This window comes from Lynx rufus, unplaced genomic scaffold (genome assembly GCF_022079265.1).
Source record: "Lynx rufus isolate CCGP_SWC_20201006 ecotype Redwood Valley unplaced genomic scaffold, mLynRuf1.p SCAF_19, whole genome shotgun sequence".
In the NCBI taxonomy this organism is placed as follows: domain Eukaryota; kingdom Metazoa; phylum Chordata; class Mammalia; order Carnivora; family Felidae; genus Lynx; species Lynx rufus.
In genome coordinates, this window is record NW_025814833.1 from 27,851,773 (window position 1) to 27,878,562 (window position 26,790).

A 26,790-nucleotide genomic window follows, 5' to 3' on the forward strand; every position below is an offset into this window, starting at 1 on the left:
AACATGTTCATTAGAAGACAGAAAGCTTTCTTTCCAATTCTGCAAATAAATCCATTCATAACCTTGCCTTCTGTGACCTATGATTGTACAAAAGTAATTTCCCCATCCACCCCAGGATTTAGCACATTTTTTCCCTTACTATTAGCACAACTCACACTTCATTTTCTCACAATGTTTTTTGCATTGTTTTTCTCTACCTTGGTGGACTAAAGTCTGTCCACATCCTCATAACATCATTTATTCTTTTCACTTTATTGAACCAGGGCTTTTCTCCACCTACCCGGATCACATCCGGAACTGCCCAGCTTGCGCGTTCATTAAGTCCATGATTCACAAAACAATTGCCATGCAAAATTGGAAAACGCACAGAGTGAGCTGGACAATCTTCATCATCTTCCTTGAAGTGGGCCCGGTTTTTATTAGGTACTGAGCTGACACAGTTCAGGATAGGTGCCCCCAAATTTTTGGACGTCTTTTGATTCACCAAGTGATGGGGGCAAGTCAGAAGGAAACTAAATGAACAAAATAAGGAAGCAGCCAGCTTGAGCTTAGTCTGTTTGCATTTCTTTTTCCTCTTGGTTACATAAAGTATAAAGCCTCTCCCAACCAGTGTCCTAATTGATTCCTCTTTTTTCTGCCTATGGCAGGGTCTTTGATGTGGTAACTGGACAAGGCCTCATCCCGATAGCCTGTAGCTGGGTCAACTCTTTGTTATTTTGTTTGGTATTTAATCCTGGAGAGTAATGTTCTGCTCTGGTATGTTGTTTATCACTTCCAGATTATAGGTGTAGCAAATATTTTCCTAATGAAATAATCACGAACTTGGCATTCTCCCGCTGGGCTAACACAGCTAGGCTCTGTGGGGCTCTCCGTCTGGATCTTCTAGTTCCAACCCACTCCCTCCAATTTCCTCTTGGTCCATTTTAAGTTGTTCCTTTTAAGCGTATTCTCTCCAAATGCCAGGGTTTTAGGTGCTACTGGAAATGTTCCATCTTTTTCATAATAACAACGTTTTGAAATGTCAGCGCTGTTTCCGTGTTCATGTTGAAACCCCAAAGGTGTCTTCTCGGCAGCCGCTGTGCTGTCTTTCCCCTTAAATGTTCGCAAATAAAAATATCTAGCAAAGACGCTCATTTCCAGAATCCCTTCTAGAAACCTGAACTTTCCATGCCGACTTCGTACAAGTCCTTTTGAAGTTAACTTGGGTGGCAGAATTGTGCAGGCCTAACGATTTCGAGGTGACAAACACCTGCCGCGACAGATAATTACAACTCTTGCTGTGCATTTCCTGTTTGCCGGCTGCTTTCAGGATGAATCATATTTGTTTCACGATGACAACTATTTCTTTACCTTGTTCCTGATTAAACTCTGTAATACCTATGGCCCCTTGGAGAGTTTGGTTCTTCGTGGTCAGTGCCTTCAATCATGGCAGACAGGAAATAATGGCACATACATCACGGTCTCAAATATCTCCCTGGAAATTATTTCAAAACAACCGGCCTCATCTTGTGGCACACTCATCCTTGCCTTTCTTGTGAACCCAACTCTGCATATGAATCGAGCCCCCCCTTTAAGTGCCAGCTCAGAGCCTTCCAACTCCTGCAGCATTTGTGGGGTGTGCCACACGCTTGAGCGCGGAACTGGGTCCAAGACTGAGGTTCATCTTGTTCCTCCCTTCCCCCATCCCACCACACTCCAACGCACTGTAAATCCCGGTAGCGCAGACACACAGTGTGTGATCACCTGCCAGTCACCCAGTTCTCGGTGATTACAGCCTGTCCAAATGTGACAGGTTTCGAATGAAAGGGAAGGACTTGAGACTAAAGTTGAATTAATCATAACTGCTTTATGATTCTGGGAATCTACTTTGGAAACTCATTGATTGGGGGGGGGGTCCTTTTACAAAACTGGGAAAGGACACACTAAAGAGAGGAGGAAAGCTGCCTACGAAAGACATTGGTTACAGATTTAGTCTTCAAAAATAACCCCCTCCCAAGATGATAAAGGAATAAATTCCCCCACATGGTGATCTAGCACCTTTACGTTTTTTTTTTTTTACATTCAAATTTTTGATCCATTTGGTTTATCTTGGTGGAATGCGTCATTCCGACTTCAGTTTTTCTCTAGATAGCTATCCAGTTGTTTTCATGCCATTTATTGACCAGTGTATTATTTTTCTGTTTGGGGATGACACTTCTAGCATATACTAAATTCCTAGATGTATTTGGGTCTATTTCTGTACTTGCAATTCTTTTCGATTGCTCTCTTCATGGCCCAGTGCCACAGCTAGAATTATGGGGGTTATATAAATGTTTTAATTTCTGGCAGAATTTCTCCCATTAATCTTCTTTCAGAAGTTTTCCTAGCTGTGCCTACTTCTCCATATGAATCTAGAATCAACATGTCTGGGTAAAAAAGAGCTACCAAAACCTCTTGGTATTCTTATTGGAACCATGTTAAATTTATATAACTTACAAACAAGGGAAATTTTCATGTCAACACTGTATGTCCAAGAACAAAAAGATGTCTTTCTACTTGTTCTAGTTTTGGTTTTACCAGGAGTGTCTTTTAGTTTGCCTTACGAAAGATTATGGACTTTAAGTTTAAACCTAGGGTTTTTTAAGTTTTCTTGTTACTCTAAATGGATTATTCTCATTAGATCTTCAAACTGGTGTTTGTGTGTGTATCCATGATTTGGCACTTTGGAATGGTCCGGGGTTTTCTACAATTCAAAATCCAGAAGCCATAAAAGATTCATAAATTCAACTACCCTAGGATAAGGTTTACATGGTAAAAATACCATAAGTGAATTACGCTGTAAGCCACACAAGAAATGTATTTGGATAAAGAAACGGTGGAAGCATATTTAAACAACAGTGGTCACTTGAAAGGAGCTGAGGGGACAAGGAATGGGATGGACAGGGATGGCGACTAGTAATTTTTTACTGTACACCTTTGAGTAATCTCTATACTCAAGGCGGGGCTTGAACTCCCAACCCCCAGATCAAGAGTCACATGCCCCACTGACCGAACCAGCCAGACGCCCCTGTATACCTTTTTATAGTTCATTTTTGAAGCATGTGACTCTTACCTATTAAAAAAATCTAAACAAATTAATTCCCTTGACAAATTAAGAAACTTAATACATTTTAGCTCACATATCTCACTCCTTCTTTTTCCTATTTAACTCGCAGGAATAGGAGACAGCTTTAGGAAACAGGAGACTAAAACTGAGTTCCTCAGAGGTAACTCAAATAAAATGTGGAAGTCAATGTGAAACTCAGGAGGTCTCCATTTTCTTTTATTTTTTAAAAGTAATTTTTGTCCTTTACAACGGGTTATCTCACACACACGTGTGTGCGCTTGCACACAGACGCACGCATGCGCAGATGCACACACGTGCACACACACACATACACACAGAGGACTTGAAAGGGACAGAGAAACAAGGATAGCCTCCAAACATAATTTTTTTTACAAAGTTCAAAATAGATTACATTTATGTGCTTTTCAGTCATTACACAATGTCCAGACATGATCCATTTAATGATTTATCTTCCCCAAATGGTTAAACAGTGAAGATTTTCTCTGAAAGAGTATACGTAGCTTTTACTTTAGAAGCAAAGTACTATTTCCTGCAAAAACCAACCTCAGGCATACATTTTGTGTTTATGTACATTCCTTGAGAATACTACAGTAGCAGGTGCAGAAGTTTGTTCTGTAAAAAGATCTGAAAGATGATTTTCAAGAGACTCAAGGCATTGTGCTCTCAGATAAAAATCCTAAGTCAAGGGGCGCCTGGGTGGCTCAGCTGGTTAAGTGTCCGACTCTTGATTTCGGCTCAGGTCATGATCTCACAGTTCGTGGGTTCGAGCCCCGCGTTGGGCTCTGCGCTGACAGCACGGAGCCTGCTCCGGATTCTCTTTCTCCCTCTCTGCCCCTCCCCTGCTCGCGTGCACACTCTCTCTCGCAATAAATAAATAAACTTAAAAAAAACAAACCCTAAGTCAAAAGATCAGTTATTATGATAAGAACAGTTCAAACTGCATATATATGGTTAAAGATCAGAGACGCTACAAAGAAATGTAAATAGTTGTGCTTTAGGGGCTTTTTTTTTTTTTGGTAAAGTTGTTTTAATAAATACAAACTTAAAAAATATCTCCGTGACTGTTATAAAATAGACACGTATCAAGGATTTTGTATACTTGGCTTGGAGTTTAAAGGTGAAAAACATCTCCATATAAACCACCCGGCATCTGGTAACCCCAGACTGGGCTAGTTGCTTACAGTCAGGCAAAGGGCTAGGAAGAAATGATAAAGTGATTTTTTCCTCCTGTTAACAGAAAGCATTATCCAGAGGTAAAGGCAGGGTGAACCAATTAACTAAACAAATGCCTACCTTCCTTTAGAATTCTTAGGCCAAATAGAGAAGTCATCCTAATTCTGAGGGTTGCAAAAACCCCCACATGCTTTGTGTCTGGACCACAACCTGTGCTGTAGTTCACCAGATGAATGAAATATGTCTGGTCTCCTGTGAGATCCTAGGATAGGATAAGCATGATCCCTCAGCACTTTATGCTTTTTCTCTTGGTGCCCTCCACACATTAACCGTGAAACTTATTTTAGAAACACCATGGCAACTGTTTATAATGAGAGGACAAGGTATAATTTACATAGGAACATTGATGTTTGTAGTTAGGAAATGTCATTTTACATTTAAGCTGGTCAGTTTGCTCTTTCAGGCCTTTAACTGTGAAGGACATACGACCTTAATCAAAGTAAATTAGAAAAAAAGATGAGAAAATAACAGATGGTTAAAGTCTTTTGCATAATCGGTTTAGATATAAAAAGAATTTTTTCAAATAATTTCCTAGGCGTAATTCAGAGGCATCCTTGCTGTCTGTATCATAATGTGCTAGAGTCCTTCAAATAAAATTATAGAGTAATTTAAAATATATATTATACGTTTGCAATTATACATTTGCAATTATTGTAAATCACTCAATAGTCTGTAGCATGTTAATGGAGTGAAAGAGATAAAAGGCAGTCCACATTCATATTTGCAAGATAAATTTACTTCAGAAGTCAACTGAATTCCTTGCTCATGTTCTAAGTATGGCCATTGTGATAAGACCTGAAAGAAAAAAAATTGAAGAAAAGTTAAAGCCGTGCATTTTACATGATCTTCCATTCAATAAGTAATTGTTTAGGCCCCAATGAGCAAATAAAATACAGCACATGGGCAGGCGCGCTCTACCAAGAATTCAAAGTCAGTGTGAACAGTTGATATTATACAGAAGAAATCCAATTTATAGCAATGGGCAGTCACTGGACAGATTTAATTAAATCACTAATGTCTGGCCATAGCTAATTTTTTAACCATCAAAAACAGCTCCCGCTTTATCCAGTCACATCAGCCACAATAGCAGACACGGCATTTTCAAGTATCAGTAAAGCCCGCCAACTTCGTCGACAAACACATTCCGAGCCCATCCCGGGGCTCTAGGACCACAAAGAGACAGAAGCATAGTATTCCTGTTTGGCCTGTCTCTTTTGAAGAGACTCCATACGTAAAACCATAAAAATGTAATAACCGAAGAATATGCTCGGTCCTAAATAAGTGGCATAAGGAAAAAAAGTGAGTGATAAAGTACAGAGAAGGAGAATAATTGCGTAGGACCGGGGCAGTCAGAAAAGGTGCCCCAAAAGGTAAAGCTGAGATAAGCCTAAAAGACTGACAGGAATGATAAAGGAGAATGCGATCGGCGGGCATTTCAGGTGAGGGAAGATGGCAAGAGCGAGCACAAAGAGGTTGAGCGGACTCTCAGAATGAGCTTTTCGGGGAATCAATAAATAATCCAACAGGCTCCGATCCAGGATTTATCCAGGGCATCAGCTAGACAAGATTAGCTCAAAGAAGTCACAGAGTGTGGAGAGCCTCAGATGCCAAACTGTGGACTCCTACTTCTTCCTATGGACTTGGGGAACCACTGAAGGCTCCTCAGTAGGGAGTGGTGGCCGTAAAACCAGACCAGAAGGGAAATCGGTCTAACAGCAATGTGATGGAGCATTTGGGAGAAAATAAAGGGCAAGGGTGTGTGTGTGGGGGGAGAATAGGAAGAGAAGGGACACAGACAGAAGGTAGGGTGTCATATTTAGAAGACAATTTTTCAATTAAAAAAAAAAGAGACAAGGGGGCGCCTGGGTGACTCAGTCGGCTGAGCGTCCATCCGACTCTTGATTTCAGCTCAGGTCACGATCCCAGGGCTGTAGGATCGAGCCCCGCACCGGGTTCCATGCTGAGCATGGAGTCTGCTTAGGATTCTCTCTCTCTCCCCCGCTGCCCTACCCGCTGCTCACCTGTGCTCTCTAAAAAATTTTTTTAAAAATTAAAAAAAAAAAAAAAAAAAGAAGAGCATTCCAAGGAATACTGAAAGAATACTGAAGACTTGGCGTCTCAGAAGAGGTGCCAGGAGACTACAAAGACAGGGTCTGTCATCACCAGAACCCTGATCCCTGACACGGGGCAGGTACTGAGTAACTGTTCGGTTAAGCTAATTATAAGATTTCAAGCTAGGATGGCTGAAAGAATAATTTAACAGGAAATATGGGAACGGGCTTAAAGAGAAAGGCTCACGAGGTTCAACAAGGCTGCAGTGTTCACCTAGGTCACTGTATGCACCACGTCGAGGTGATTCCCTACAATCAATTCCTGGAAGTAGAAATGCTGGATCGTGGAATACATGCATTTTACATCTTTTACATGTCTTATACCATTGAAAGTCAGCAAAATGAAGATAACTGAATACAGTATTAGGTGCTAGATCAATAGGCTACAAAGAACTAATTGTAGGGGCACCTGGCTGGCTCAGTCACAAGAGCGGGCGACTCCTGATCTTGGGGTCATGAGTTCGAGCCCCACGTTGGGTGTAGAGATTACTTAAATAAATGACCTTCAAAAAAAAAAGAACTCAGTGAAAGCCAAAAATTAAATCTTAAAGTGCACGTTACCTCAACACCTCAACACATGCTTTTGAAGCAATCTTACCTGTTTTTCTAAAAAAAAAAAAAAAAAAATTAAACAGGTGTCAGCACCACCGCCACCTCTGAGCCCACACATAGGACCCAAATGCATCCTCCAAACACTTACCTAAGATATAAGCAGCCACTAATTTTTGATTCACACTTAAGTGGAGGTAGAGAGGCACCAGCGATTCCACATCCCCCAGCGTAGGAAGCATCAAAGCCGCAATGCACACCACTCCCAGGAAGACAGTCAGTAAACTAGGTCCTGAAGAGACAGTTCTGTTTTCTGTAACAAGACAAATATCCCCGAGCCTGCTTGTTTGAAAAGGACTTAAGACCAAAGTTCTTCACATAAACTGCCCACCACTCACCAGGATTCTGGTTCTGTCTGACTTCTCTCTTTCCCCAACATTTCCATTCCATGGGGACCTATCTGCTGGACTTATCTGGAAGCCCATAACTGCTGGGCCATTACAGAATAGAGTGCTGAAGTGGCATTATGAGGTAGCGAGCTCCTGCCGAAAGGTCACCATTCTTACCCCGCTCCCAACCTCACCCTAATCAGTTTCACCCCAATGTATTTCTTGTGTCTACTCCATTTTGGAGCGCACTGCCTTCTGAGAGCATCTTAGGTAGGTCTCCAGACAAGTGTGGTCCTAATAACTGTAGCATCCTGCTACCGTTTTTGAAAATGTTTAAAGCAGCAGAAAGGCACTACTTGAGTGTTTTAAAGCTACCCGTGAAGATTCTTGTCCTCTGCTCTACCCCATTTACAGCCAAGAAGAAATCAAAAGCAGTATCTGGCAAGTATCCCGCTAAATGAAATAAACCAGTCACAGAAGGACAAATACTGCATGATTCCACTCACGTGAAGTGTCTAAAAGAGCCGAACTCAGAATCGGAGAGTAGGACGGTGGTTGCCAGGGACTGGGGGGGTGTGTGTTTACAATGGGAGACGCTAATCATGGGCATAAAGTAAAATGAGTAAGTTCTAGAGATCTGCCGTACAACATTGTGCCTATAGTTAACGCTACTGTATCGTGCACTTAAAAATGTGTGAGTAGGGCAGATCCCGTGTTAAGTGTTCTTACCACGATCAAATAAAATAAAAAAAAAAACAACACGATCAGGCCTGCTATTCGACAGTTCTGGCTGTATGTGTACAATATTCATGGCCATATTTTTAAGAAACCCAGTAACAGTACATTCTGTCATCTAGCTTTTCGCACCACCCTTCTTTCATTAAAAGGAATAGCCAACAGCAACACAATCTGGTGTTTTATTCATGAAATAACGCTGCTCATTTTATTATTAAATGCAGCTTTTCTAAATTATTAACACCTTAGCTGTTGCATGAAGTTTAATGGAGCCTTGCCAAAGCCACACAGGTGAAAACAAATTCAGATTTTGTAGTGATTACTGCTTGAGATGAAACCATAGCATAAATACCGAAAAACAAGTCTCATGTTAGTTAATAAATGAAATATCTTTATATCTGCTGCAGAGATAGGCTTTCAAGGAAAACATTTGTTTGTGAAAACTACACTGCTGGCTACAAACCCACAATAAAGATCATCTCAAGGAACTTTTAGTATTTAGAAAAATTCCAAAGACATTTGCATAGATGCTTGAAATCTTTCAAAAGGGAAATTGCTTTTTTGCTGAAACTCCAAGATTGTTGCAAAGGTTTTACAGAGATGGAGAAAACAGTTTCCTGACCGGTCCCATCCCCCCAGAGGGAACACGGTTAAGGCTTGATATAGATCCTTTTGGATTTTATAAATACCCATATAAACATGTAAAAACTTTTTTTTTTTAACATAAATGAGACCATAATATACACAGTGTTCTATAACTGTTTTTTCCTCTCCGAAATATATTTGAGCCTCTTAGTAGGTCAATGTATAACCATCTATCATTCCATCAGATCCTTGTAAATAAATGCCTGCCTGGCATCCCATCTCACGAACGCTCATAATTTAATCAATCCCCAGTCGATGGACTTTTAGGTGATTTTCAGTCTTTCACTGTTACAAACAGTAATGACGACTGTAATTTTCTTAAGCCAGAGGGCACGGACTCAAACACTGCATAGACAGGGCAGTTCATTAGTAATATCATTAAGACAGACTCACTAAGGTTCAGCTGCATCTTTTCAAAACATCTTCCTAATAAACCTGGGCTGTGGTCGTTTGTAAAAGTATGCTTTGTGGGTTTCTCTTAAATTTCTGTTAAATGAAAAAAATGTATGTATGAGTGTATTCACGCACATAGACGAGGTCTGGAAAGTAACACGGAACACTTACATAAGCAGAGCTGTGAAGTGTGTGGGACTGTAGGTGCTGTCTTCCTTTTTGAATTTGTTACTGCTATGTCTTTTCTAGTACAATCAACTCGAGAAGACATTTCTCATTTTTACTGCCTTTCAATACATTTATAAAACCCAAATCTTTCACGATCTAGCCTTTGACCATTTTCTGGCTGGTTCGCGGAGGCTCACAACGTTGTTGCCCTTGTAATATGTCTAATAAACATCTTTCTGAGCCAAAGATGTGCAAAAATAAGGACAGTTCAAAACCTCCCCCCAAACAATCTCGATTCGTTTCAACATTTCGGTTTAGAGAAACTCAATGAAAAAGTGTAGAATTCTACATACTGGAAACCAGACATAATTTACTATGAATTTAATAAACAGGAGAAGCGACAAATACTACTTTGTCAACATAGACTCCATCAGTCACCCTTATACTCTATTAGAGAAGAAAACTTTACTTGGTTTCCTGCCACATTAGAAACATTGGGGTAACTACTCGCTAACTGGACAGCTCGGTCAGGACTTCATATGGGGCTCTACTGCGGTATCCCCTTTGCTCTGAAGACTGGCGAGAGCCATGGAAACCTTGTAAGACAAAGAAAACCAAGCCAACAGACCCTGCCAGATGAGAAGTCCAGGCCTCCTAGTGAAGGCCACGTACACACTTCCTGTGTAACTACCCTGTGCCGGGCACTGTGCTAGGTGCCGAGGTCATGACGGTCAATGAGACAAGTAAGGTGCTTGCCTTCCTTCAGCTTCCCGACATGGCTGGCTTAGAGAGGTTTTTTTGTTTTGTTTTCAAAACAGAAATCACCTCATTCATTTACCTACTTTGATTTCACAATTACAAGAATTTCCTAATACACTTCAGATACCAAAGGATCATTATCAAAGTAAAATAAGAAAAAAATGCTCAATTAATACACGCTGTAATTACTTAACCTTTTAGGATGATTTTCACCAGAACTGTAATAAATTTTAAACTAAAGGAAATACCTATCTATCGACAGATAGATAGATAGATAGATAGATAGATAAAACTGAACTTTTAACCCTTATGTTTTTTGGCTATCAAACTGGTCTGTTGGGGACCTGGGTGGCTCAGTCGGTTGAGCATCTGACTTCGGCTCAGGTCATGATCTCACGATTTGTGGGTTCAAGCCTCATGTCGGGCTCTGTGTTGACAGCTCAGAGCCTGGAGCCTGCTTTGCATTCTGTGCCTCCCTCTCTCTCTGCCCCTCCTCTGCTTGTGCTCTGGTCTTTCTCTCTCCCCAAAAAATAAATAAACACTAAAAAAAATGTTTTTTAATACAATAAACTGGTCTGTTAAAAACAGAAATGAGCCAATTATGCATTTATGAATTTAACATCAAAAAACAAATACTCATTATATGACTCTTCTCATTCTACAGAAGGCATTTTACAGGGGGAATCTTGCATTTCATAAATATTTATAAGTCAACTTCGCAATACTGATCGGAGATCAAAGCGACATTTACCAGAGGTTCTCTTTCAGCTTCAAAAGCTGAAAATCTGGTCCTGCCCGTCCATGACAGTTGCTGAGAAGAAAGCAATCTACTGGCTGCTACCTAGTCCCTGGTCTTGGTACAGCAGAAAATCTGGGCACTGCCTGCATGGACAGAGAAGACTCTTGCCTACAGTAAATCAAAGAGGCATTACTCCCTGTGGTATCCAAATAAACACTCTAGGATGAACAAACTGATAGGGATCTGTGAATTAATGTAACGACAAGCAGATTTGTTTTTAATTCCTCATAGATAATGTTGCAATTTCAAGGACAGCTGCTATCACATTCATCTATCACTATCAAAAAGTTTCCATGTTTTTCTATGGAAAATTTTATCTTCCTCCTCTTATAATAGGGTTGGAAGAAGATAATGAGAAGTTAAGAGGGAGGAGGACTGACGTCCAAAGAGTTGAATATGAGGATAGTGTCAATGTTGAAAGAATATATCATAACGCTTCTGAATATCTAAGCTGGAAGGAAATGAGGAATGGAGAGGGATTCAATTAATAGCCCACAGGGGATATTATAATCTACTTAGTTTAATTAACTTCAACTTTAATGAGATTTTTTTTTTTTCAAAATAATATGAACGGTGCACCAAGCTTGGCCTATTGCCAAACACAATCTCTCTCCTTCTTCGAACTAATTAAATGAGAAAGGATACGGGAAAGTCACAGAAACAAAAGTATATAACTGCCAAATTGCGCTAGCCCCATCGAGCGCGGTAGCTGCATTCTCAGGCCACACACATGTAAAAGGCCATGGCAACCCTGTCCTGACGGCCTCGGCTGCTGCCGAGACGCTTTCTCCCTGTTTCAAGGCTAGCTCGAGGCCTCTTGCTTGACGTTAGGGTACCAGATCTCTAAGTTCGGTTTGGAAGTAGTTAATTAGGTTTAAGGGGGCAGATCATTTTTCTAGTAATGATTCTTAGCTCCCTGTTTTCAAGTTAGACATGCATAAGACCTCCAAAGGGCTTTCAAAGCAAACCAAGACTACCTGGTTGAAAGGACTGCTCAAAAAATAAACTTTCAGTTAAATGTTCCTTTATCCTTTTTTCCTCTTCTTCCTTTTGTTGTTCTTTTGCAGACGGGAGAAGAGTAGCCACAACCTCTTTCCTTCCTAAAGCCTTCCTCTGGCTTTGCTCGGAAACTTGGAGACGGAATTTGTCCGTTACACCATAGTGACAGGATCGAACGTCTCTATGACGAATCACACTGAAAACATTAAAAAATAAATGCTGTTTAGGTTTCTGGGGGCCTGTCAAACGGAATTCAGCCAGAGATTGCATACAAGAGAACATTAACTGACTTATACCCAAATACTCAAATACAGAAATTGGCTAATGATGTTAAAACAAAATCACAGCATAGACCAAAAGGAAATGGGTGGTTCTAAAATACTCGATGAAAACACAGGGCGCCTGGGTGGCTCAGTCGGTTAAGGGTCCAACTCTGGATTTTGGCTCGGGTCATGATCTCACAGTTCATGAGACTGAGCCCTGTGTCGGGCTCTGTGCGCTGACTGCGCAGAGCCTGCTTGGGATTCCCTCTCTCCCTCTCTCTCTGCCCCTCCCCCGCTCATGCTGTGCAATCTCTCACTCTCTCAAAATGAATAAACTTAAAAAAATGTTTTAATAAAATCTCTGATGAGAACACATACTCTGCAACATAGAATAAAACTCTTAAGTGGGGTGCCTGGGTGGCTCAGTTGGTTAAGCATCGGTCTCTTGATTTCGGCTCAGGTCGTGACCTCACAGTTTGTGAGTTCGAGCCCCGCATCCGGCTCTGCGCTGAAAAGGCTGCTTGAGATTCTCTCTCTCCCTTCTCTCTGCCCCCACCCCACTTGCTCGCTCTCTCTCTCAAAATAAATAAGTAAATGTAAAAAATGTTTTTAAAGTCTGAAGTAAAAGAAAACATAGGTAAAGAAAATTCCTTTTAGCAATGGCCTTTTTTTCCCCTTGATATCTGTGGGCAGCAAAAGTTACTAAATAGGACATATGTAAGATGGTTTCTTCCTCACAAAAGTCTCATCGACTTCTACTGACAACTTATCATTCACGTAACAAACCTCACCTAGACTCAGAATTGCAAGTCTATGCACACAGGTAAAAACAAGCAATTGAATAAGTAAATAACCCAGTATGACCACTGTCAACCAGAAGGCTAACCAGAAGGCTGACAACGCACTTCCGTGTTCCTCTGAAAAGAGTCTAAAGCACTTCAATTTTTATGAGAGTTATCTGCAATTCCATTTATTTTGCTTCGTTGTTAATAGAGAACACAAACCGATTAGGTCAAAGATAACACATTTATTTGGCAAGAGACTACATTTCTTTGGAGCAGTCCTTTGCTTATTGTGCACTGAATGAAAATCAAAAGAAACCTGTGAAAACACGTCCTCTAAAGATATATCATCTTACGGACAGGAGAGGATGAAAATGTGTCCGGACAAAAAAACACGTGTGCTTCTCATTCTCATGGAAGATTTAAACAAATATGGTTTACTCGGTAGCTTAAATTAAGAGCTGGTCAATGGCGGGGCGCCTGGGTGGCTCAGTCGGTTGAGCGTCCGACTTCAGCTCAGGTCACGATCTCGTGGTTCACGAGTTCGAGCCCCGCGTCGGGCTCTGGGCCGACAGCTCGGAGCCTGGAGCCTGCTTCGGATTCTGTGTCTCCCTCTCTGCCCCTCCCCCGCTCATGCTCTGTCTCTCTCTCCCTCTCTGTCAAAAATAAATAAAACATTAAAAAATTTTTTTTAAAAAAGAGCTGGTCAATGGATCCATCTGGTCACCACTGGCTCCAAAGTGAAAATTAAATATGAACAGCTTGAACAAATAATCATTTATCTGACACCCTAAGACGAAATTATCTGGAAGAGCTCAGATAACCTTTTACAGATGAGCAGTCACACACTTCCTTCCTGTGTGTATAGATTAACTTCCAGGCTTATTAGCTGAATCATTTCAGATGAACTCACATTACCATCGTTCTGTGAACGTAGCGTTATTCGTTTCCCAAATGCCGCTATAATAGGATGTTCCGAAGAAAGCTAAATTCCCTATTATAGCCAGAGAAATTTAAAAGAATAAGTCAGAAGTTTACCTTCATAAATGACCCTGCTCTGACTAAAAGCACAACAATGAGGAAATGTTCGTGGAAATATTAACACACATATCAGCTCCAACACCATGAAATACTATTAAGTATTTGGTCAACCCGTTTGGAATCTTAGGGACTTCTTAAGAATTTTGAGACTAAAACTTGCAGCAGAAATTCAAAATATATCACATGCCTATGTGGGAACGGCTTCAGGACGAGAGCCTTTTCAAGTTAAACACATAAATATGAACACACTTAAAACATGTTACCAGGAAGTGATTTCGACTTACATATCCACACAACACTGAGGCTTTACTGCACCTGCAGCATCGACGACAACATACTTATTTGGAGTAGTACACAAAACTGAAAGAAAAAGTCACAATGGCCATTAGTGTTTTTTAAAAATTAGTTTCTACAAGTAAAAAATTAGTAGGGACTAGTTAAAACTCCATGAAATAGACCTGGGAGACTCACCTTTGAACTTTAAGGCAAACTCATAGGGATTATACAGAGTCAACACTTGCTTATGTGTTGACTGGTCATCTGCATAAAATATTAGCTCCGTGGGAAACACAAAAACAGGAAGATTTCCTTCCACTAACTCTGGCTGTCTTTTTTGTTGATGCATTGGCACTGAATCCCCCTTGCTGCAGCTTCTGTTTTTACAGTCTCAAATCTATTTTGGACTTTTCTTAAGTCAGTTAGTTAAAAACTCCAAAGCATTTTGGCAATCTAGAAAGAGAAGAAGAGAGAAGGAAATCGAATGATACCTGTTTTCATTTGTTGTCCCTCCACAAAAAAGCATGTTCAGCTTGCATTAAAATAGGTCCCCAAATCATTTTAAAGATACCTTTTGACTCTTCCTCTTGGCCTACTTATACGGTTAGTACCAAACTACGCAAAGAAATTTACACACACTCCTTCACATTCAAGATTTCAACCTATGATAAATTACATAAATGCTAGAATAAAGAAGTGTTTCTACCTCAAATTAATCACCCTCTTTCAAAGAGGTGCGATCACGGACAGCACTCTTTTAAAACCTCGGATTTCTTAAGAAGTGGAATAAATCAGGGGCGCCTGAGTGGCTCGGTCGGTTGAGCATCCGACCCTGGATTTTGGCTCAGGTCACGATCCCAGGGTTGTGGGACTGAACCCCATGTCAGGCTTCACGCTCAGCATGGAGCCTGTCTGAAATTCTCCCTCCCTCTCTCTTTCTCTCTCTTTTTCTCCCTCTCTGTCTGCCCCTCCCCTGCTCGCACTCCCTCTTAAATAAACAAACTTCTCTAAAAAAGAATAAATCAAGTATTGTCACAACTGACTTTATGTGAGCTAACCAGACTTCTTAAAGACTAAAAAGTATAAAACAAAGGAAGTTTCCGTGATTTGTGGGAGAAAAACATGAGACTTACTTTCACACTCATTTCAACCATGCTTTAGTTAGTGCTTTCTGGCCGCATGGGTGGAAGAGTTCTTTTCATCTTTTTTTCTACCGAAAACCCAAGACAAGCAAAAATGTCTTGAAAGGAAGCTGAATATCCAGACTTGTTAAGGAGTCCTTGGGAGTCTTCTATGAAAATTCAAAGGCAGTAAATAGGCTGTGGCATGCAAGTGGCACTGTGCCTCCCCTCCTACGTCAAGTACACAGGCTTCGTGAGAACTATTTGCTTCCAACTTAGAGACCTTTTGGATTCCTTCTGGGGTTCTCGAGTATGTTCTGAATAGTTGTGGCTGGCAGAAGTCTGACGGTCTGGTGTGTGTGATGTTTCTGTGTTTATTTCTCGGGCTAATTTTAATCAACAACGTTCCGACTTAGCTACCGTCCTAAGAATGTGGCTTTTGAAAATGCAGAAGCTGGAACGACGCGATCACAGGAAATGTCTGATTTTTCACTCGGTAGAGCATACCTTTAAAATAGGCCATACGCCACTTAATACTTTGCGTTCAGGTTCCCACACAGTCAAAGAGAAATAGAACAGAAGATTAAGCTGTTTGGTTTTACCAGCTGTCAGGGGCCTGGGTGCTGATTCTGCCTGAGGCCTTTCTAACTTTTATCAAGGAAGATACTGTGTAATCATGGATACACGTTTTTATTCTTTCCTTTCAGTTGAACACCTGTTATAAGCCAGCAACTATGTCAGGGGCTGTGCAGAGATACACAGAGGGCCCTGACCTCAAAAGACTCGAGTCTAACTGATGGAACAATGTTTAATCTACCCCTGTCATGAGGCATACCACTCTATATAAAAGTGCTAGGCATTTACAAGACTACCTGAGTTAGTCTTCCTGGAAGAGGGGCTAAGGGACGACATTTGAGGTAGTTCCTAAAGAAAAAAAAGATATATACTTCTGTGTCTGGGGGGAGGGTGGGGGGCCACAGGTAGGAAAGGCTCTCTGACCTAGGGAACGGCCTATGCCAAGTCACAGAAATGCAGAGGTGAGGGACAACATTGGGAAGGTCATAATCTCCAAGCTTTCCCGGATCATCATTTGACTTATCCTTATACTTTGTGGCACACATGTAGCTCATGACAGCTGTGGGGTGGTTTTGGGTTTGGGGTTTTTTTGACCAAGCTGAAAGGGCCTATTGACATTTCTATTAGTAATAACATTTAATATGTGTATAATTCATAACAGATTACAAACTTTTTATTAACTACACATACTGAATTAATTAATACATGCAATGCTTTTAGCACTTACTGTAGGCCAGGCAATGTTCTAAGTGTTTGCTGGGGTTATTAAGTGAGGAAGAGACTAGACGGAGACAATAAAGTCAGCAGGCCTCCTGCCTTCAGTCCGGCGTCTCCACTCTACCAAACTGTCCGTTGTAATACAATAAAAGTAAGATCATTCTGAGGAACATCTGGTGAAATCATTCTAATTTTGAGTTTTTATTTGCCACGACTTTGTCTTTTCTTTCACGACTTTTCTGTCTGCTAAGAGCCATACACGTTTCTGTTTGGATAATGTGCTCTCAGAAGTCTGGCATATTGTTTTTGACAGAAAATAATTAGCTCTATTACTTGCTTAGTAAGCTTGGCTATTAGAAACAGAACAAACAAGTTTGCCCTCACTAAATAATATTCAACATCTCATTCTGAAACTATGTTAGGATGAGAATTTCGCTGATGGTAAAAGGTGGGATGGCCTCTGATTTATGGAAAATAGGTTAGTCGATAAATGTTGGTAAAACCAGGAATCCAACTAGGGGGAGGAAAATAGTTGAATTTATTCCTAACACCTTGTAAAATTCTAAAATTTTATTAGGGTAAATTCCAAATGGATCCAAGTTTTAAATGTAGAAAAATAAAACCATAAAACACCAGAAACCATGGGTCATTTTTTTTATATAATCTGAGGCTTTCTAACAACCAGAAACCAAAATATATTGATAAATTCAACTATATAAAAACTCTTAAAACACTGCAAGACAAGAAAACTTTTAAGCAAAGCCAAAAGAACATTTTCAATCACAGGCCATGTCTAACTCCCCTACTGTATGTAGAGGAAATATAAATCACTATGAAAAAGCACTCTATAAAAATGAGCAAATGCTACAATATTTTATAGAAACTGACATACTGGGTGCTGGGTGGCTCAGTCTGTTAAGCATCTGATTTCAGCTCAGGTCATGATCTCATAATTCAGGAGTTCGAGTCCCACATCAGGTGAACACAAGCCCCACTTTGGGTGAGCCCTGCTTCTGTGTCTCTCTCTTTTCTCTCTCTGCCCCTCACTTACTTGAGCCCTCTCAAAAGAAAGAAAGAAAGAAAGAAAGAAAGAAAGAAAGAAAGAAAGAAAGAAAGAAAGAAAGAAAGAAAGAAAGAAATTGTTTTTAAACTTACCAAAGGCCATGTAACTTCACTCACAAGAGAAATACAAACTAAAGCTATACTGAAACACGTTATTACTTGTCAGATTGGCAAAAATCAAAAAGTTTGAGGGGTGCCTGGGTAGCTCAGTCAGTTAAGCATCTGACTCTTGATTTCGGCTCAGGTGCCCATCTCACGATCCCCGATGCGGGGCTCGATCCCACGCTGCTGGCAGCGCAGAGCCTGCTTGGGATCCTCTCTCCCTCTCTCTGCCCCTCCCCTGCTCGTGCGTACATGCTCTCTCGCTCTTTCTTTCAAAATAAATAAATAAACATTTAAAAAACATTTTTTAAAAAGTTTGATAGCACATGGTGGAAGCAACCAGGCACGCTCTTAACATTGCTGACAGGGCTATAAACTGGCTCACTGACTATAGGTGATAAGAAATGAACGCACATGTCCTTGGTGCTAGAGACTCTGCTTCTAGGAATTTATCCACCATAAATATTCCTCTTGTGTGAAATTATGCATGTGGAGGTTTTTTAATCCTCAGTACTGAGGATTAAATAATTTATGTGAAGCACACAGAACAAAGCCCAACACTCAATAAGGGCTAGCTGTCGTCAATAGTAAAAGACTGGAAACAGCCCAACTGTCCATTAATAGGGGAGTCATAAAATAAAGTATGATACAGCCAATCATTGGGATACGAGGCGTCTGTCAAGAAGAGGCAGCTCTGGGGGCGCCTGGGTGGCTCAGTCGGTTAAGTGTCCAACGTCGGCTCAGGTCGTGATCTCACGGTCCCTGAGTTCGATCGAGCCCCACGTCAGGTTCTGTGCTGACAGCTCGGAGCCCGGAGCCCGCTTCGGATTCTGCGTCTCCCTCTCTCTCTGCCCCTCCCCTGCTCGCGCTCTGTCTCTCAAAAATATATAAACATTAAAAAAACTTTTTAAAAAAAGAGGAGAAAGCTCTTTGTGCAGTGTGGATATGGACTGATCTTCAAGGGTAGTGTTAGGTGGGGAAAGCAAGGCACGATGCAGAGTATAGAGTATGCTGCCGCTTGTGTGGTAGAGGGACATTTCCTGGCCATGGGTCAAGTATCTGTGGGAGGATAGCCAGGGCGGCCCCTGGAGAGACAAACTGAGTGGCTGGGGACAGGGTTGGAGGGGAGGTTTCTCTGGATGACTTTTTGTACCTTTTGAATTCTGAACCCTTGAATACCTATTCAAAAGTTTAAAACAAAAATTTGAGGGGGCGCCTGGGTGGCTCAGTCGGTTAAGCATCCGACTCTTGATTTCAGCTCAGGTCATGATCCTGGGGTTGCGGGGCTGAGCCCCACATCAGGCTCTGCACGGAGCATGGAACCTGCCTGAGAGTCATTCATTCTCATTCTCCTTCTCTCTGTCTCTCTCTCTCTCTCTCTCTCTCTGTCTCTCTCTCTCTTTCTCTCTGTCTCTCTCTGTCTCTTGTCTGTCTGTCTGTCTCTCTCTCTCTCTCGGTCCCTTCCTCCCTCCGCCCTGAGTGTGCTCACTCTCTCCCTAAAATAAAAAATAAATAAAAGAAAATTAGATTAAGTTATATTAAATTAAATTAAAACTCGCATTAAACAACCACTCTACCAGGGCCTAATTCGGAAAAGGTGCCAGTGTTGAAACTCAAGAAGGAATTTAGAAACAATGTGTGACAAATCTCCATTAACTGCATTTTCCAACTCATGATCCTTTAATAACGTTGAAAGCCCTCAACTGTTAAATACAACGACTGCAATTCTTTAAAATAATTTTTTTTAATTTTTTTTAATGTTCATTTTTTGACAGAGACAGAGCATGAGCGGGGGAGGGGCAGAGAGAGAGGGAGACACAGAATCGGAAACAGGCTCCAGGCTCCGAGCTGTCAGCACAGAGCCCGACGCGGGGCTCGAACTCACAGACCGCGAGATCATGACCTGAGCCGAAGTCGGACGCTCAACCGACTGAGCCATCCAGGCGCCCCTAAAATGATTGTATATGCAACAGAAACACATCACAGTGAGGAAAACAAAGGTTTAAGATGGCTGGCAACCTGAGGAAAACGTGCAACGTTCTGTTACACAGGAGTAGGACACGCTTTATAAATCTGGGAAGTCAGAGTTAACCACACAGAACAAGCACTAAACTCTTGCTTCGAACCCTAGGGGGAGGTTCACTGGCATACGTCGGAGTGCAAGTTTTGCTAGCTCTCCATAATGGCTCAGAATTCTTATCCTTCTCATTTCAAAGCTTTCTCTCTACGAGTTGGATACGTACACCTTTTCCCATGAATTATGAATAGGCTGTCCATCCCCCAGTCACCATTAAAGAAAGAAGTGTTTCGTCGGCTTTAGCACTTTATTATTTCTTTTTTGTAGCCCCGTTCCCATTTCGCACGTACCTTGGCTAAGATATAAATTGCCTCCCGAACTCCAACCAATGGAAACCGGAGAGGAATTAGCACCAGGTCACCAAGGGCAACGTTAGAGACTTTGCCAACAAACATAATGAAGCCTAACACCTGCCTCTAACTGATGGTTTTCCAGAGACTAACGCTTTCTCTTTGCTTCGGTCCATATCGCAAAATGATAAAGTGCAAAAATTCTGGGGGAGAGATGATATACTAAAGCCGGTAAAGCCTCACTACAGATCGGTTGAGGAGGTCGCTTTCCCCAAATCAAAGACACACCAAGTCAAAGAATGTTAGCTCTCAGCCCTTCTCATTTGACCCAAGAGGAGAGCACGCCCAGGAGAGTTAAGGGACTTACCCGAGGTTGCACAGGGTACTGGTGGCGAATCTCTGGTCTCCAGACCCACACTTCCCTGTACAGTAACCATCTCCTCTGGGTCTCATTCCCAAAGTCCTGCCTCCGGTGCGCTCACTGTCACACGTGCCCTCCTCTCTACAAAATCTCCCTGCTTTTCCAGGAGAGAAGAGCTCTCAAAAGGAGGATCCCAAATTCAAGTCCCGATGTGTGTGTGTTTCCTTTTCAGTTTTACAAAGAAACCGAGAGCCGATTTCACTTACTAAGTTGAGCACGCTTTCTTTTCCGGGTTATGAAAGAACAGTTACGGCTGTCAGTAGCTATTCACTAGGGCATGGGGACCCAAGGTTTATTTTATTCTTCCTCTCTGGACACCAAAACGTTCTGCATTCTTCAAAGCCTACTTCAGATTTCCCCTTTGTGGTCTCCCCTCTACGTCCCTGATCTATACAGATCGCACTGATTTTGTCACGTGATCTTTTACTGTACTTACTGTATTCGTGGCATATCCTGACATTGGCTTTGTGTGGATTACTTCTGACGGCCCAGACTTCAAGCACAATGCCGTATTGTGTTTCTGTGGGTTTTTTGTCGGCTTGGGTTTGGGGGCATCCTACATGGACCCGACCTCGGGCACTTAGCAGCTTTGCCTACGGGCGTCTACTGATAACAGTCTCCCCCATCAAGGAACATTCCTGTACCTCACAGCTGAGCGCGCTTTGTCCATAAAAGACAGGGAAAGGATCCCAGTTAAGGGAGCAGTAAATCTATGGTGGCTGCTTGCCAGGGGTTCAGGTGAGAGAACAGAGAACACGCGCTCCCAGCTGTCTCTCCCCACACCTCCCGCCGCTCTCCTGCCCCTCTCCCTTGTCATCAGCCCTGGCTCCTCAGTGGCCGCCTAGGTTCCCGAAGAGCCCCAGCCTTACGGGGAGACAGTGCAGCTGGCAGCTGGCGATGCAGGAACGGCCTTGTCCTTTCCCTCTGTACAAAGGCACAGGGATACAACCATGAATGAAAATCTGAAAGAAAATCCGATGCCTGTACACCACCTTGTGACCAGTTTGTAAACTACTCTCTCTCTCCCTCCCTCTCTGTCTCTCTCTGTCTCTCTCTGTCTCTCTCTCTCTCTCTCTCACACACACACACACACACACACTCACACAAAAGTCTAAACACATAAAGTCCTCACACACTCTCCACTATCAGTCCAGGGAGACCGGCACCCCCCCCAGTGTGATTTTTTTTTTTTTTCTGTTTTCCTCCCTTTCGATTGACCAGAAGGAAAAGAGAAGACTCGGAGAGAAGTGGGAATTTCCAAACCGTTGCCCACTACAGACTCAAAATGGAGATTGCAAACAGAAACCACTTTAAAGGCATAGTGTCATTTGCACCCCCCCTTTTGGGGGGGACACGGGAGGCTGTGAGAAAATCAAATGGAGTAAGTGGCCCTTGGGGATTCTTGTGCAAAAAGTGGGTTGAGGTTTGAAACGGTTAAGGATAACCTGAAGCAGACTTCCCCAGAAACAAGTGAAGTGACCCGTCTGCTTGGCTCCAGTGTACCGGCCACGGACCCCCTCTCTCCGGCTCTCGTGTTTACTCTGATCAGGGTTCGGGCTCCACCCCTGGGCCCGCTCCCTTTTATCTGGGCACAGGAACTATCTCCTTCTGCCATATTTGGTGCAGGCCTGCCAGTGGCCAGCTAACTACTAAACAGTTAAGAGCAGTGAGTTCTTTTGCTCTAGTCTCGCCAGTGTTAAAACCGCTTCTTCCTTCCCATTTCATCGACTCGGCTCTCTTCCTCTTTAAATTTCCAGTACTGTCTGTTGGGATTTTTAAGGGCTGGTACGTTCCTGAAGTCAGGTGTCTCACAGGCACTGTTCTGCTGTTCACTATAGGTTAAATGGTTCATTGTACAAATATTAGGCTATTTGGTTTTTACACATTTTCTAGGTTTTCCACGTACTTTGAGGTCTTACCGAAGTAAAAGACTTCACAGCAGTCTATATACTGTAAACGCTGAGTAGTGTATGTTTTAAGATTAAAAAAAAAAAAATAAAGATGCCCTCCAGTAGCATCTTTTTAAAAATATTTTTCTTAGGGGCGCCTGGGTGGCTCAGTCAGTTGAGCGTCCAACTTCAGCTCAGGTCATGGTCTCGTGGTTCGCGAGTTCAAGCCCCGCATGGGGCTCGCTGCTGTCGGCCAAGACCCCACTTCAGATCCCCTGTCCCCCCACCCCTGCCCCTCCCCTGCTCACGCTGTCTCGAAAATGAATACACATTTTTTTAAAGAAACACATTTTTCTTAAACTAGTTATTTCCAACCTTTGTTTTACAAGATCTCAAGATCTTCCGTTATTTCGAGATGTATGTGCAATTCTCAAAGCGAAATCCCTATTAATCCACAGTAATTACTTCGTTATATGAAATACCTATGTTGCTACCTACGGCACTCTCCAACGTTTTAGAGTCACAAAGTCATTCAAGGACCATTAACTGAGCACTTATTATACGCTAGGCACTGTGCTAGGGAAGGTGGAGCAAGGATGGAAACATGGTCTCCGCCCTCGAAAAACTCCGTCTAGCACAAAAACCAGATATACATAGTAATTAGGGTATCATGTGACCGCGTTAAAATGCCGGTGGATTAAAAAGCTCTAGGGGCCTAAAGAAAGTGACGGTGTGCCTTAAATAGGAGTTTGCAGTGGGAGTGGAGAGGGGGGTGAGTTCCCGGAAGAACATGTGTCGAAGCACGAAAGGGACTCTTAAGATGAAGCTCTGGCACTGCGTGTGGTTAAAAAATAGCATGTATGGGGGAGTGGCAAGGGATGGTGAAAAATCCTGTAAGCCACGTTCGGGGGTGTAGACTTGATCCTGGATGCCCGTGGTTGTCAACATGTGGTACTGGACCGGCAGCAGCTTCACCCGGGATCTCGTTAACAAGGCAAATTCTTGGGTCCCAAGCTAGACCTACTGACCCAGAAGCTCTGGAGGTGGGGCCCGGTCACCTGCGCTTTCACGAGCCCTCCGGATGATTCTGACGCAGGCCGCGCTTGGAGAACCACGCTGCAGGCGATGAGAAGATGCTCTGACGGGTTTGGAGCAGAGAACTGCCTGGATAAGATCTCAAGCTCAAGCAGGAGCACCGGTTGCCGCCGCCGGGGCAAGCACGGCTCCCAACCCCGGAGTAGTTACAGGAAAATACAAACAACGCTTGAAAATACAAACAACGCTTGAATGTGACATGAAGAGACGAGGGCCCAGATGAAGGCAGTAGGAATGGAGAGGAAACAGAGTTTAGAGATCTTTTACGGGTGGCCCAGATTCAATCAGGTGCCGAGGATATATCCATACAAAGGTGTGACTGAAATGGTTTTTAGATCAAAGCTGCAGCCTTGCCGGAGGTATCAACCACTCACTAGGCGTTTCCTGAAAGAAGTGTTCCACGCGGTCCCTAGCAAAAGGGGAGGTGGAGCGCAATGTCTGTGTTTCCAGTGGCAAAAACAAACGGTGCCCTGGCTTCCACACGAGTCTTCCGGTCAGCTGGGCAGTTTGACTTCTCACTGGAAGTCAGTAAACTGGCATTCATAGTAACATAAAAATCTTTTGTGAGTTTGGTTAGTGTGAATCCAATCCTTGAGACTGACTGACAATTTCTGGATGTGCTGGCAAAATTAAATTTCAAGCGCTGAAAAGCTGAAAATAGGCATCGGTTCCGGTGATCGAACCAACCAAGGCACGGACGAGGTGAGACCCTGCTAGAGCCTTCTTTTCATCCTAACTTCATCACTGATCACACAGTCCACTTAATTCAGGAAGAAGCTGGAATGAATGAAAGAATCACTTTGTACTATGCCCGGAAGGTCAAGAAAGTCGGGTGTACCTGTTATTTCTAACTTTGGAGGCAGGATTTAGCTGAGGCTAAATCTTCCATTTCCTGATCGAGAGGTGACAGGGACAACCCACATGGCTAATTTACCTAATGAGAATTTGAGCACAATTCCTATTTCTACTAGGACTCTGGATACCTCTCATTATGTACCGTATGTTTTCCAGCTGATATCAATATCTTGGCTTATTTGACCAACTTATTTTGTCCAAGAATAGTTCCCGATCAAAAACTGCACTGTTTTATGGAAGTTGAGAGCAATCAGGCACCCTGGAGATTAAAACAAAACTTTCATACTATAGATGAGGAAACAGAGGGCCTCAAAGAGCAAATCACTTCATCTATTTATTGTAGGGCAAGCTTTTCCAGAATACTACAAGGTGGCCACACAAGATTCAGAGCAACACGGATGGATAATCGGTTCGTGTAAATTTTAGACAACATTTAAAATTCCTCTATTTTCCACCTTAAACGTTTTAAAAACAGAAAACGAAGAGTAGCAGATTACTTACTTTATGGGGCTATTAGAGGATGGGGAAGCTTTTCTTGTAGTTTCTCGTTTTCAGAAACTAGAGTTAAATGTCAAGACTTCAGGAGAAAAAAAATAAAAATTGGGGAAGAAAATGTGCATGAACAATTCAAGGAGGGAAACATGCATTCTTTTATAAGCTACCTGTTCTGTTTTCTGTCTTTGCCTACAAAGGGGTAACTTTGCACTGAATGTTGTCCATCACATCCAATTACATATTACATGTAAAGGGAATCTGTCACCACTACCCCTAACAGACTTGAGAAACTCCAGATTTTCCAACATCCTGGTATTTGAGTAAACCTCGTATTTTTGAGAGCTCTAGAAATGCTTCAGAAACTAGTTTGATCTTGTATGCCGTTTGGGTATGTAGACGTGAACAACTTGAAAGGCACATTTTGGCCCCGTTTCCTGTTTTCCCAACTTCCCACTGCTTTCTATCAAATATGTATGTAATCTAAAAGTTGGTGTTCACTCCCTGGTCAGTATCCTGTATATAGCATTTTACAGGCAGATTTCCAAGCACTTAAAGGAAATGTGGACACGGTTTTCATCATCAAGAATGTATTAAATTCCAGGTGTGCCCTAGCTGAAAAAGTAGACTTTTCCCCTTCTGTCTGGAATTCACATTAAGAACGCAATGCATTCCGATAGAACAGGGCTGCTTTTTAGGCAAGATCCAAAGGATCCCATTTTCCAGGTCTGCGTCCATCTCTGATTCCCCTCAGAGGTCAACAATCGGGACCGTTTTTCTCATTTGCCCTCTCGCTCCCCGCTGTGAGGTCTCTTAGACTCTACTCGGGCAGAAATGCAACTTCAGTCCGGAGAGGGCAGATGTCAGTTACTTCGAAACCGCAGAACATTGATTAAGGGCTGGAGGGCAGGAGAGGGAGTATCAAACGGTCCGTTCTAGGACTTCAGCTCCACCTGACTGGGGCCCAGCCTTTCCAGCCTTCGTCCCCACACCGGCCGGCTCCATGTGAAACCGGTCATGTGAGCCTGTTTACAGCCGAGCAGCTGGTGCAACCATCAGGATCCGTGCGGAGGTCCAGGAAAGGGGACGGATGCAGGCCACGTACCCCTTCCACTACCGCCCCCCGTCACTATTCCACGAAGGCGTTCGCTCTCCCTCCCAGCCTCGCCACCCCACTTTCACCTCCCTCCGGCCATCCCGGGACGCCTCGCTCCGGCCCCATCGATTTCCTTCCAGTTGCTCGCCGGGGGGGACCGACTGGGTGGGGGGGGGAAGGAGGAGTTAGGGCGAGGTCGGTGTCACCCCGAATGGGGAGTCAACCTCCCTCCCGCAGTCCTCCTCGAAACATCCGCCAAAGAGTTGTCCCTGGAGTCGCATCCCCGGGGCAACCGAACTCTGCCGGGCAGGCACCGGGAGGATCCCGAGCCTGCTGCCTCCGCCCGGGCACGAAAAAGGCACACACGGGCCGGCCCGACCCCGGAGCCGGGATCCGCGGGCGGCCGGGCAGCTGACAGTCAGAGAAGGGGCAGAAAGGACTCCATCTGCCCGCTCCCACCTCCCACCCGCATCCCGGCGCCGCGGAGCCCCGCCGTCAGTCGCAGAGCCAAGCCCGGGGGTTGGGTACGGCTCATTCTTTGCGCGGGGTCTCGCGCCAACGTAACTTCCACGTCTTCCCGAAGTCGGAGGAAGTGGGTGACGGGACGGGGGGGGGGGACTCACCTCGGCAACACCGGCTCCTCGGAAAGCAGCTGCGACTGCTCCTCCGGTCCTTTGTCAGCGTCTCTAAGCTGCACTGCCTGCTGGGATACCGGAGGACTCAAATGCCACCTCTCTCCGCCCTGGAGG

General features: G+C 43.2%; 1 protein-coding gene across 3 annotated transcripts; it reads right to left on the reverse strand.

Moving 5' to 3' along the window:
- Nucleotides 1-4,700: 4,700 nt before the first annotated feature.
- Nucleotides 4,701-26,790, reverse strand: MOSPD1 (motile sperm domain containing 1). 3 transcript variants are annotated; one of them, XM_047081971.1, is made up of 6 exons: nt 15,382-17,565; nt 14,444-14,701; nt 14,257-14,332; nt 11,865-12,082; nt 7,151-7,312; nt 4,701-5,134 (listed from the first exon to the last, which is right to left on the reverse strand). In XM_047081971.1, the coding sequence occupies exons 2-6, from the start codon at nt 14,595-14,597 to the stop codon at nt 5,103-5,105; spliced, it is 642 nt and encodes a 213-aa protein (XP_046937927.1). In that variant the 5' UTR covers nt 14,598-14,701; nt 15,382-17,565; the 3' UTR covers nt 4,701-5,102. The 3 variants fall into 3 exon arrangements, with proteins under 3 accessions (XP_046937927.1, XP_046937926.1, XP_046937925.1); XM_047081970.1 differs by lacking the exons at nt 4,701-5,134; nt 15,382-17,565 and adding an exon at nt 26,665-26,790 and having other exon boundaries at nt 6,924-7,312; XM_047081969.1 differs by lacking the exon at nt 4,701-5,134 and having other exon boundaries at nt 6,924-7,312; nt 15,382-17,566.